Below are 13360 nucleotides of genomic sequence, written 5' to 3'. Positions count from 1 at the left end.
GTTTTGAACTCCTGACCTTGGGGGAGCGATCCTCCCGCCTCGGCCTCCCAGAGTGCTAGGATGACAGGCGTTGATCCCTCAGCGTGCACTGCCAATTTTCTCTGGCAAAATTTAGCTGGAGTTTTGCTAAACAATATCTACATAAACGGAAAACTGAACTTCGGCGAAAGGTCCCTGACCTCTGGATGCCTACCACGTTTCCCTGAAAATAAGACAGGGTCTTCTATTTACTTTTTCCTCAAGAAGACACCCCTAGTGCTTATTTACACCCTAGGGCTATTTACATGCGGCTACTTAATTTCAAAAAAAAAAAAAAAAGAATTAAAATTTTCATTCGGGATGGGCTGGGTGAAAACATAAAAAAATAAATAAGATGAATTAAAATAAAAAAATCCCAGTTCCTTAAAAAGCACTGGCCACATTTCAAATGATCCATAGCCACATCTGGCTGTCGCCTACCATATTGGACAGGCCCGAATTTTGTAGGACATTTCCAGAAAGTTCTATGGGACAGCACTGCGTCATTCTAGGTCTTTTTAAAAAAGCAAATCCTTGAATTTTGCAACAGACAGATTGCCCGGAACTCCCTGGTGTCATTGGGGGCGGGGGGCATGAGAAGTCCCACTGTTTAAACCAGAGAGGTTGCAACTATACAATTTAAGTTAACCCCTTTGGCCCTAAAAGTACAATTCATGGGCTCAGGACAACAAAGGTGGTTGCTTAGCGGTTGAAGAGCCTCAATTCACCATTCACAGCACACCTGAGCACAGGTGTCTAAGCAAAATCACACACTGGCGTGTCACGAGTTATAGGGGTTAGTAATTGCATGAGTAATTGCAACCGAATCCTTAAAATTCCAAATCTATCATACGGACAAATTTTTATTCTCTGGTTTTTAATCGGTGCTTGCTACCTCCCCAGTATTGTTGGCTACAGGAGAAGTAGAAATCCCCCCTCTATTTCTTGCTCACTGTTAAGTATCCAACAGTGACATTCTTTTTGACCAGAAGACTGACAGCCATCCAATGGCTTTCTGATCCAGTGTGGAAGACAGGCTTTATCCAGAAACGTAGTTGACACGGATATTGCTAGAAACTAATTTTGCAGTAAATTCATTCAGAACATTTTTTATGCAAAATCCAACAAATCCATGATGAAAATCTAAAAATAAACAGAGGGCTGGGCGCGATGGCTCACGCCTATAATCCCTGCACTCTGGGAGGCCGAGGAGGGAGGATCGCTCAAGGTCAGGAGTTCGAAAGCAGCCTGAGCAAGAGTGAGACCCCATCTCTACTATAAATAGAAAGAAATTACCTGGACAACTGAAATATATATGAATATATATATATATATATATGTACATATAGGCTCACGCCTATAATCCCTGCACTCTGGGAGGCCGAGGTGGGAGGATCGCTCAAGGTCAGGAGTTCGAAAGCAGCCTGAGCAAGAGTGAGACCCTGTCTCTACTAAAAATAGAAAGAAATTAATTAATTGGCCAACTAAATACAGACACACACACACACACACACACACACACACACACGCACATATATATATATATAAAATTAGCCGGGCATGGTGGTGCATGCCTGTAGTCCCAGCTACTCGGGAGGCTGAGGCAGGAGGATCGCTTGAGCCCAGAAGTTGGAGGTTGATGTGAGCGAGGCTGATGCCACGGCACTCACTCTAGCCTGGGCAACAGAGTGAGACTCTGTCTCAAAATAAAAATAAAAATAAACACAGGAGCCATTTTGACGGATGACCTTAAAATTCTCTAATATCTAGCAGGAACTTGTTGCAAAGGTAGACAGATGAATGCACACTGCCCATCAACCTTTTATAGTGAAGGACACGCCTACCTTTTTTTTTTAATGCTCTGACTTCTAGAAAATTGTCACTTACAAAATTTTTGATAGACTGCATTCTATAAAAGGGATATAAAAATATCCAATGTTTGCTTTCGGCTTTTCTCCAAAACAGGAAGGATTTGAAAGCGGAAAATGAACTGCATTTCTGAGCACTTTTGAAACACTGGAAAATTTAAAAAATCTCTGAATTGAGGAAGTTAGCTATCTGTTGTTGAGTCAGTCACTCTAAACTTAAGAAGAGATATTTTTGTACTTTTTGCAAGAGAAATTGAGGCACAAGCTAGACCATATTAAAAATAGTGTTTCCATATTTTTTTATTTAATTTTTCGATTTAGAGCCACAAGGCTCTGTGAAAACAGATGAGAATTATTAGGGTATGAATGATCTAGTTTTGTTTCTTTTCTTTTCTTTTTTTTTTTTTTTTTTTTTTTTGAGACAGAGTCTCACTCTGTTGCCTGGGCTAGAGTGCCGTGGCGTCAGCCTCGCTCACAGCAACCTCCAACTCCTGGGCTCAAGCGATCCTCCTGCCTCAGCCTCCCGAGTAGCTGGGACTACAGGCATGCGCCACCACGCCCGGCTAATTTTTTCTATATATTTTTAATTGGCCGATTAATTTCTTTCTATTTTTTAGTAGAGATAGGGTCTCGCTCTTGCTCAGGCTGGTCTCAAACTCCTGACCTCGAGCGATCCTCCTGCCTCGGCCTCCCAGAGTGCCAGGACTACAGGCGTGAGCCTCCGCAGCAGGCCTCGTTTAGTTTCTTTAGGACTTTAATGGTTACGAAATCAATTAGTCGGTTTCTTCACCCTGACCACAGTTCAGACTTGCACCCATTTCGCTTGCCTACAATGGTCAGGAGAAGTATCGATAATCCTTATTGAAGAGGTGCAACGTGGTTTCTAATATCCCGCTGAGTATAGTCACACAAAAAGGGCTGAATTTGGCAACAGAAATTTAACTGTGCATAAACTGTTGATTTTCTCTGCCTGGTTATAACAGAGCTACTGAAGACATCCAAAGAAACTTCCTTACCTTAGACTGTTCAGCACCAGGAGAACTGATTTTTGCCTCCAGGCGTGCATATAAGTCTTTGAACCAAAGTAACTGAATCTCATCTTGGTTCAAGAGGAGAAAACTAGTGGCGTAGGTAGGGAAAAGGTCAAAGATGAATTGGTGCTAAATTCTCTTACATGGTGTCTATGTATAAAAAGCATATGGCTACTTGAAAAGTTTTCTATGAGCAAATAATATATTATACTTATGCATATGTGTATATATATATAAAATACAATGCACAATATATAACACTGCTGTATGTTCATTTAATCTCTGCTATATCAGAAGAGAACAGTGGGCAATGTCCCGTTTTTCAAAAATAAGCCTGAGTTTGTGACATTTATACTTTCTGAATTCATACCATTGAAATCAAATTCTTATCACTTGTAAAAGGGAATAATAGATAAGATTTTAGAGCAGGGGTCCTCAAACTTTTTAAACATGGGGGCCAGGTCACTGTCCCCCAGACCGTTGGAGGGTGCGCACTGTGGGCCCGGGACCAGTCGGCTGCTAAGCAGGACAGGAAGTGGCAAAAACACCTGGAGGGCCGGATACAGGTGCCAGGTGGCCCACATGTGGCCCTCGGGCCATAGTTTGAGGACGCCTGATTTAGAACAACTAGTAATGCAACTGTTGGTTTAATAAAATTCTCCGGGAGTCTAATATTAACCAGATTCCTTTCAGCCACAGAATATTATGATTAATAATCTGGCGTTACCAGATTCCCAAACAAATATTTATTGATCACTCACTATCTGCCAAGTACTGTCCACAAAGTGATGGATTACACCTCCCTTTATAAATCTGCTGTTAAAATTAATCACTTGTTTAGGTCGGATGTTTTATCTTGATTTGCAATGTTACTTGTGTCTGTGAATAAATTAAAGTCTGTTTTAATGTCACAGATTTTTTTTTTTTTTTTTTTTGAGACAGAGTCTCACTTGTTGCCCAGGCTAGAGTGAGTGCCGTGGCGTCAGCCTCGCTCACAGCAACCTCCAACTCCTGGGCTCAAGCGATCCTCCTGCCTCAGCCTCCCGAGTAGCTGGGACTACAGGCATGCGCCACCACGCCCGGCTAATTTTTTCTATATATATTAGTTGGCCAATTAATTTCCTTCTATTTATAGTAGAGACGGGGTCTCGCTCTTGCTCAGGCTGGTTTCGAACTCCTGACCTTGAGCAATCCGCCCGCCTCGGCCTCCCAGAGAGCTAGGATTACAGGCGTGAGCCACCGCGCCCAGCCTATGTCACAGATTTTTGCATTTTGCAAAACTCCCTACTTTTTTTGCAATACAGACTTTTTTTTTTTTTTTTTTTTTTGCAATAGAGATCTCTGTTTTTTGCAATAGAGATCCAGGTCCAACCAAGACATTATCCAAGCAAAAGATTTCGTTTCAGTTAATAAATACTTGCTCATTTAAAAATAATGAAGAAAGGGAACCCTAACTCATGATGTTTCTAATCCATCTTTTCTAGGCAGAAAAATCAAACTTTAGCTAGGAAAAGAAATGTATAAACACACGCACACACACTCTTTCTTTCTCTCTTTATCTCGTTCACGAGGATGCAGTGGTAAATATTTATATGCTCTTCTAAAAATTCAAAATGTAAAAGTAATTCTGGCCTTTAATCGCTCCCTCTGCTTGAAATGCTCTTTCCTCCTTGTCCACGCCCCTGCTCATCCTTCAGGTCTGTTTTGCTTGCTTTTGTTTGTTTTGTTTTCAGGCAGAGTCTCACTCTGTTGCCCAGGCTAGAGTGAGTGCCGTGGCGTCAGCCTCGCTCACAGCAACCTCAATCTCCTGGGCTCCAGCGATCCTCCTGCCTCAGCCTCCTCCCAAGTAGCTGGGACCACAGACATGCGCCACCATGCCTGGCTTATTTTTTCTATATGTTTTTAGTTGGCCCGCTAATTTCTATTTTTAGTAGAGATGGGGTCTCACTCTTGCTCAGGAGTCTGAGTTTGCCGTGAGCCAGGCTGACGCCACGGCACTCTAGCCCGGGCAACAAAGTGAGACTCTGCCTCCAACAAACAAGAAAAGAAAAACAAGAAAAGCAAACAAACAAAAACAAACAAAAAAACAAAAAAAGATCTCCTAACAGGAGACCCTTTTTGCAAAACGAGTCCATTTGAGAAACGCCCCCCCCCATAACCCCAAGTCTGAAAGGGGTTAGGGTTAGGGTCAGGGTCAGGGTTAGGGTTAGGATTAGGGTTAGGGTTAGGGTCAGGGTCAGGGTCAGGGTCAGGGTCAGGGTCAGGATTAGGGTTAGGGTTAGAATTAGGATTAGGGTTAGTGGCAGGGGCAGGGTTAGGCTTAGGGTTAGGATTAGGATTAGGGTTAGTGGCAGGGTCAGGGTCAGGGTTAGGGTTAGGGTTAGGATTAGGATTAGGGTTAGGGGCAGGATCAGGGTCAGGGTTAGGGTTAGGATTAGGATTAGGTTTAGGGGCAGGGACAGGGTCAGGGTTAGGGTTAGGGTTAGGATTAGGATTAGAGTTAGGTGCAGGGTCAGGGTCAGGGTTAGGGTTAGGGTTAGGATTAGGATTAGGGTTAGGGGCAGGATCAGGGTCAGGGTTAGGGTTAGGATTAGGATTAGGTTTAGGGGCAGGGACAGGGTCAGGGTTAGGGTTAGGGTTAGGATTAGGATTAGAGTTAGGTGCAGGGGAAGGGTCAGGGTTAGGGTTAGGGTTAGGATTAGGATTAGAGGCAGGGACGGGGCATGGGCAGGGTCTGGTTCAGGGTCAGGATTAGGATTAGGGTTAGGGTCAGGGTCAGGGTCAGGGTTAGGGTTAGGGTTATGATTAGGTTTAGGGGCTGGGGTAGGGGCAGTTTCACGGTCAGGGTTAGGTTTAGGATTAGGATTAGGATTAGGGTTAGGGGCAGGGGCAGGGGCAGGGGCAGGGTTAGAGTTAGGGTTAGGATTAGGGTCAGGTTCAGGTCAGGGTCAGGGTCAGGGTTAGGTCCAGCTCGCTGTTTCCCAGGAAGGGGTCATCGTAAACAACACCCTCTTGCTACGATTTCAGAGCGTTAAGGCCACCTGGTTGTGAGGGGGTGCACAGGGATGTCTCACCTGGAGTCCTTTCTGACTCTCGCTTTCTCGAAGGAAAACTCGGGGGGCTTGTTGAGGTCGTAGGTCCTGGTGGTGGGTTCGGCGGACACCCCGGCCTTGGCGCCCCTCCGGCTGTGCAGGGACACCAGCCCGGATGTCCTCCTCTGGGGGCCCCCAGCGGGCAGTGCGTCCGGGGAGGCCTGGGGCGGGCCACCGCCCTGCAGGTGCACCACGTCCTGGAGCTGGTTCAGCTGGATGCATTTGCTCTGCAGCTCGGCCGTGAGCTCGGTGATGGCCTCCGTCTGCCGGGCCAGCCTCTGCCGCAGCTCCTGCAGCTGGAGCTCCCGCTCCTGGGCCTCCGCCTCCTTCCTCCTCAGCTCCCACTCCAGCTCGGCCACCTTGCTGCGCAGGGCGTCCGAGCCGGCCACGGTCCCCGAGTGGCCGTCCGTGTGCTTGGCGTGATGCTTGGGTTTCACAGAGCCGTTCCCCATGTTGCCGGGAGACCTGAGACGGGACACACAGAATGCGGGAATCACCAAACCCAGTTTTTTGTTTTTGTTGTTATTGTTGTTGTTTTTGTAGAGACGGGGGGGGGGGTGTGGGTCTCGCGCTTGCTCTGAGGCTGGTTTCGAACTCCTGGCCTCGAGCGATCCTCCCGCCTCGGCCTCCCAGAGTGCTAGGATGACAGGCGTGAGCCTCCGTGCCCGGCCTCCAATCAAACAAAGTCTTAATATCACCCGAGATGGAACCTAAGCCACTGAATGTAATTTTAAAATTTTTTAGTGATTTATTATTTTTTGAGACAGAGTCTCGCTTTGTTGCCCAGGCTAGAGTGAGTGCCGTGGCGTCAGCCTAGCTCACAGCAACCTCCAACTCCTGGGCTCAAGCGATCCTCCTGCCCCGGCCTCCCGAGTAGCTGGGACTACAGGCATGCGCCACCACGCCTCGCTAATTTTTTCTGTATATATATATATATTTTAGTTGGTCAATTAATTTCTTTCTATTTTTAGTAGAGACGGGGTCTTGCTCTTGCTCTCAAGCTGGTTTCCAACTCGTGGGCTCAAGCGATCCTCCTGCTTCAGCCTCCCGAGTAGCTGGGACTACAGGCATGCGCCACCATGCCCGGCTAATGTTTTCTATATATATTTTTAGCTGGTCAATTAATTTCTTTCTATTTTTAGTAGAGACGGGGTCTCACTCTTGTTCAGGCTGGTTTTGAACTCCTGACTTTGAGTGATCCTTCCGCCTCAACCTCCCGAGTAGCTGGGACTACAGGCATGCGCCACTACGACCGGCTAATTTTTTCTATATATTTTTAGTTGCCCAATTAATTTTGCAGCAGCCCTGACACCTCTCACATTTTGCAATCTGGTTCATAAATAGACATCGCTGTTGGGTAAGCAATGAATTTTTTCCCCCTGTGCTTCCAGAAAAACACCTGTACCCGGATGTTCGTGGCGGCACAATTCACCATTGCAAGGACGTGGAAACAGCCCAAGTGCCCGTCCATCCATGAGTGGATAATCAAAATGTGGTATGTGTTCACCTTGGAATATGACTCAATCCTAAGAAACGACAGTGAGCTAGCACCGCTCATACTGTCCTGGATTGAGCATTAAGCCCGTTACCCGAAGTGAGGCCACACAAGATGGGAAGAATGGGCTCCACGTGCTCTCGCCATCAAATTGGCACTGGCCGATCAACACCATGGTGTTCAAAGGGTGGTGGTGTTCTCCGGGGATTGAGGGTTGCGGGTGTAGACCCACATCTTAGGGATGTGGTGAGCATTGTGGAGGGGAAGGGCATGCCTCTAACCCTTGCTAGGGAGAGGCAAAGATATAAAATGCAACCAAAATGTAAAAAAAAAAAAAAAACTTTATCGGGTGGTCGGCAGGTGGGAGGGGGGAATGGGGGACAAGAAAGAAAGCTATTCTTTTTTTGGAGACAGAGTCTCACTCTGTTGCCCGGGCTAGAGTGAGTGCCGTGGTGGCATCAGCCTCACTGACAGCAACCTCCAACTTCTGGGCTCAAGCGATCCTCCTGCCTCAGCCTCTTCCCGAGTAGCTGGGACTACAGACATGTGCCACCACGCCCAGCTAAGTTTTTCTATACATTTTTAGTTGGCCAATTAATTTATTTCTATTTATAGTAGAGATGGGGTCTTGCTCTTGCTCAGGCTGGTCTCGAACTCCTGACCTTGAGCAATCCTGCCACCTCGGCCTCCCAGAGTGCCGGGATTACAGGCGAGAGCCACCGCGCCTATTGATTGAATTCCGTAATCCCTTTGGGAAAAGCATCCCCTGGCACTCTGGGAGTACAAGTATCAGACGCAAGCATTTTGCACAAATGGCCTGAGCTACCTGCTGCTTTCGGTGGGCATTCTCTCCGGACAGCTGTCAAAAGTGTCACAATAAAAGTGTGATTTGGGCGTAAGCATGGCAAAGATAAAACGCAAAGGAGCAGCTATAGCAACGGAAGTGTGCAAAAGTCACAACTCTCAGAGCTACCTGGGCAGCCTTCCCCTGATTTAGAAAATACCATGTTTCCCCGAAAATAAGCCCTCCCCATCAAGTAAGCCCCAGCAGGATGTCTGAGCACGTGCGTAATAGAAGCCCTACCCCGAAAATAAGCCCTAGTGATGGGTGTGGCTATGAAAATCAGCCCTGGTGATGGGTGTGGCTATGAAAATCAGCCCTGGTGATGGGCGTGGCTATGAAAATCAGCCCTGGTGATGGGCGTGGCTATGAAAATCAGCCCTGGTGATGGGCGTGGCTATGAAAATCAGCCCTAGTGACGGGTGTGGCTGCGCAGCGCATCTGCACAACACATGCGTGTCGTCGCGGAGCGGGAAAGAACACGAGGAGCCCTTCTCATCCGCCCCGTGAGAGCTCTAGTGCTCGACAGGAGAGATCGGGGCCGGTGGCTCTAAAGGAAACAGAGTCGCAAGACATTCAGGATGGGATTTGGGGTCTGGAGAGTGAGGATGATGTTCCAGAAGAAGACGACTTCACTGTATTTGAACCAATGTAGATGGTTGCACGGTACTTACAAAAAAATAACACATCCCCTGAAAATAAGCCTTAGGGTGTCTTCTGGAGGAAAAATAAATATGAGACCCTGTCTTATTTTTGGGGAAACAGGGTAACACATTTGCATTCCTCAGACGGCAAAGGAGGAGTGGTACTGTGTTATCAGCACTGCATCCTGCCCTGTGTACATATTAAGCTTTGCATTTCTCATAGTGCTCGCTGTTATAAACTTCTGCATGGTGGTCCCTGGCAGGAAACAGAGGTGTGGGGATTATTCTACATCCCCTACTTTATCGGACAAAGATGAGATTGTCCAAAAAATAATGACCTACGGTCCAAGGTCTATTATTTTCCTATTAAGAATATCTTCAACACCTGTCATCCTAGCACTGTGGTAGGCCGAGGAGGGAGGATCGCTCAAGGTCAGGAGTTCAAGACCAGCCTGAGCAATAGAAAAACCAGGTCTCTACTATAAATAGAAAGAAATTAGCCAGACAACTAAAATATATACAAAGAATAAATGAGCTGGGCACTGTGGCGCATGCGTATAGTTCCAGCTACTTGGGAGGAGGCTGAGGCAGGAGGATCGCTTGAGCCCAGGAGTTGGAGGTTGCCCTAAGCAAGGCTGATGCCAGGGCACTCTAGCCCGGGCAACAGAGTGAGACTGTGTCTCAAAAAACAAACAAACAAAAAGAATATCTTCAGTGTGGTCCCCAAAGCAATCACTAATCCAGTGAGTTTCAGGATGTGATATGCAGTTCAGAGGTTCAGAGGGAGGATTTTAGGTGATTTAGAAACATTTTTTAGTTCAATTGCCATTTCTTTATTTTGACATTTGCTGGAAATGACTAGCACTGCGAAGTTATAATCTCATTGATATTGCTATTATTTCAGTGGAAACTAAATTAGGTAATTAGGTTTACTGAGTCCATTCAATGAAAATAAAAACAAATCATCTGCAGGTAATGAGCACACAGAAGCAAAATCATAAAAGTAGAACTCAAACTGCTGAAGTTTGGAAAATACTGCTCTGATGAATTATCATAAGGTCTGGACAGACAGGGTGGCTCACGCCTGTAATGCCAGCACTTTGGGAGGTAAGTGTGGGAGGATCACTTGGGACGAGGAGTTCGAGACCAGACTGAGCACCATGGCAAGACCCCACTTCTACAAAAAAATAGAAAAAAAAATGAGCCAGGCGTGGTGGCGCATGCCTGTAGTCCCAGCTACTCGGGAGGCTGAGGCAGGAGGATCACTTGAGCCCAGGAGTTTGAGGTTACAGTGAGCTATGATGACACCACTACACTCTTCTCTCTCTAAGAAAAAAAAGAAAAAAAACACAAAAACAGAGCGAGACCATTCCTCAAAAACAAAGCAAAACAAGAAACTATCATAAGGTTTAAGCCTTTTGGGGGCTAGCTATTTGAACTCCACACTTTTGCACATGCAAGTTTTTGAAAGCCGTAATCCAAGAAGCGCTACGACAATTATACATTAAGCCTGAATTCCTTCTGATTATCTAAAATTAGGAGAGATGAAACTCACACATTCTTGCCCCTCCCTGCCTCCAAACTTCAAGCTGAGATAGAAATAAAATGCTTGTACTTATTCCGCCAGCCCTACCAGAATACTGTTGACCTCTACAAAAACAGAGGCGTGCATGCGAAAATGAAGTAGCACAGCCTGCAGGCTTCAAACAGAAGCAACCCAGCAACCAGTGCAGGCTGCCTAGGGCGGTACAAACAGAAAAATAAATGTGTTTTCAAAAATAATCTCACAACACTCAGATATTTACTCCTCATAGAATTCAGGTTCAAAGTAGTCATTAATAAACATCAGCCTCCAGGGAATTATCTGAATATGTTGCAGAGATGTGACAGGTTTAACCTTTAAGTTTCCATTGACTTGGCAACATTTATTACTCTCATATATTAAGAACATATAAGAAGGCAGGCCGGGCGCGGCGGCTCACGCCTGTCATCCCAGCACTCTGGGAGGCCGAGGCGGGAGGATTGCTCGAGGTCAGGAGTTCGAGACCAGCCTGAGCAAGAGCGAGACCCCTGTCTCTACTAAAAATAGAAAGAAATTAGCCGAACAGCTAAAAATATATAGAAAAAAAAATTAAAAATATATAGGAAAAAAAATTAGCCGGGCATGGTGGCACATGCCTGTAGTCCCAGCTACTCGGGAGGAGGCTGAGGCAGGAGGATCGCTTGAGCCCAGGAGATGGAGGTTGCTGTGAGTGAGGCTGATGCCACGGCACTCACTCTAGCCTAGGCAACAGGGTGAGACTCTGTCTCAAAAAAAACAACAAAAAAAAAGAATATATAAGAAGGCAGAGGAGACTAAAATTGAAAGAAGTGGCCCTGGATATACTTGCATCCTGAATAAACAACTAACAAACTTCAATGAGATCGTGAATTTGCAATCATGAGAAAGGTGCTCCCTATAGTATCTTAAATTAATACGTGCACAAGTTTCTAACATGCAGTGGTGAGCTGTCTTCTAGACAGGCTTTTCTGGCTCATGGACAAGCATTCTTAAGCCAAGGAAGAAAGGAAGGAGGGGAATGATGGTAGGAGGAGGGAAAGGATTTGCACTATAAAGAGCAAGCACAAAAATTTTTAAATCTAATGTTAAGCTGAAATCTCATTCTGGATTCACGGGAAAGTTGTTTACTAAGACCTCACCGAAGTGTCATATACTCTTCCTGGATTTGTAGCCCAGCTAGACACATAAGACAGCTCTAGCATTCTAGGCATGAAAAGGCCCAGGATCATTTTTGCTCTGCGTACGATGCTCAAAAAATTTCTGTGACAGCCCAGTGATGTCACCGAGCTGCAGCACAATTAGGTAGAGGGTGTTCGATTCTCCCCGGACGCCAACTAGTCTCTGGTTTTAATGAAGTCAATTTGGAAGCTGCATAAATCTTTCAAGCTGTTTAGAATTCCAAAGGGAGGTAAAAGGAGAATAACTAACTCATCTTTTAAGTGGCTCGTTTAAGACACGCAAGGAAGTTACTAAATAGCTAAATACTACTCCGATTTCTTTTTTTTTTTCTTTCTTTATTTTGGCATATTATGGGGGTACAGATTTTAAGGTTTCAATAACTGCCTTTTCCCCCCGTTCCCCCACAAGTCTGAGTCTCCAGCATGACCATCCCCCAGATGGTGCACATCTCACTCATTATGTATGTCTATACCCGCCCCCCTCCCACCTGCCCAATACCCTATTACTGTAGTTCCTGTGTGTCCACTTAGGTGCTGCTCAGTTAATGCCAGTTTGCTGGTGAGTATATGTGGTGCTTGTTTTTCCATTCTTGGGATACTTCACTTAGTAGTATGGGCTCCAGCTCTAACCAGGAAAATATAAGATGTGCTATATCACCGTTGTTTCTTAGAGCTGAATAGTACTCCATGGTGTACATAGACCACATTTTATTAATCCATTCACTCCGATTTCTTAGTCCCTCCATTTAAATTCTGTTGTCCCTGAAGCCAAGGCGTCCAGTCTCTGGCTTCCTAAAACCTAATGACAAAGGCTTGATCTGTTTCCTGCATCAATTGCTAAGATAAGCCGTTTCTCAGATTGAGAGATCAGATTGCTGGCCACAAGGAGAATAGCACCTGCAGATGTTGGTCCATCAGTCTAAGCAGCTAGAGGTGATTAAAACCAGCCTTATGTGACCCATTAGCAGGCGTAAGGGTATGCAAGACACACCTGCAGGCCCTCAGTTTACCCAACAAGTCTATGTCAGGTGGCTTGTCTCTGAGAACAGCTCCTTTATCTTAAAACATCCCAAGCCTTTAGACAAAGCTGCATGTCTCTCTGGGAGGCCGAGGCGGGCGGATTGCTCAAGGTCAGGAGTTCAAAACCAGCCTGAGCAAGAGCGAGACCCCGTCTCTACTATAAATAGAAAGAAACTAATTGGCCAACTGATATATATATAAAAAAAAATTAGCCGGGCATGGTGGCGCATGCCTGTAGTCCCAGCTACTCGGGAGGCTGAGACAGAAGGATCGCTCCAGCCCAGGAGTTTGAGGTTGCTGTGAGCTAGGCTGACGCCACGGCACTCACTCTAGCCTGGGCAACAAAGTGAGACTCTGTCTCAAAAAAAAAAAAAAAAAAAAAAAAAAAAAAAAAAAAAAAGTGTTAATAAAAAAAAAAAAAAGCTGCATGTCTTTAACCAATGACAAGCCAAAGAATCTTTAAACCCACCTGTCACCTGTAAGCCCCGCCCTCCCCACTTTGAGATGGCCTATCTTTTTGGGCCGAACCAATGTCTGCCTCCCACGTATTGATTGATGGCTTTACCCGTAGCCCCTGTCTCTCCCTGAAATGTATAAAAACCAAACTGTGAC

General features: G+C 45.8%; 1 protein-coding gene across 1 annotated transcript in view; it reads right to left on the bottom strand.

Annotated features, from left to right (window-relative positions):
• The window catches only part of PRKG2 (protein kinase cGMP-dependent 2), an 80434-nt gene extending 73965 nt beyond the window's left edge, over window positions 1-6469 (bottom strand). The window contains exon 1 of the mRNA XM_075998676.1: window positions 5992-6469. Within this exon, the coding sequence (XP_075854791.1) occupies window positions 5992-6461 (470 nt within the window). The 5' untranslated portion in view covers window positions 6462-6469. The remainder of the gene's footprint in view (window positions 1-5991) is intronic.
• Between the last annotated feature and the right edge of the window lie 6891 nt (window positions 6470-13360).

This window comes from Microcebus murinus, chromosome 29, assembly GCF_040939455.1.
Source record: "Microcebus murinus isolate Inina chromosome 29, M.murinus_Inina_mat1.0, whole genome shotgun sequence".
Taxonomy (NCBI): Eukaryota; Metazoa; Chordata; class Mammalia; order Primates; family Cheirogaleidae; genus Microcebus; species Microcebus murinus.
The sequence above is the reverse complement of the archived record's forward strand: the minus strand, read 5'-3'. Positions and strand labels throughout refer to the sequence as shown.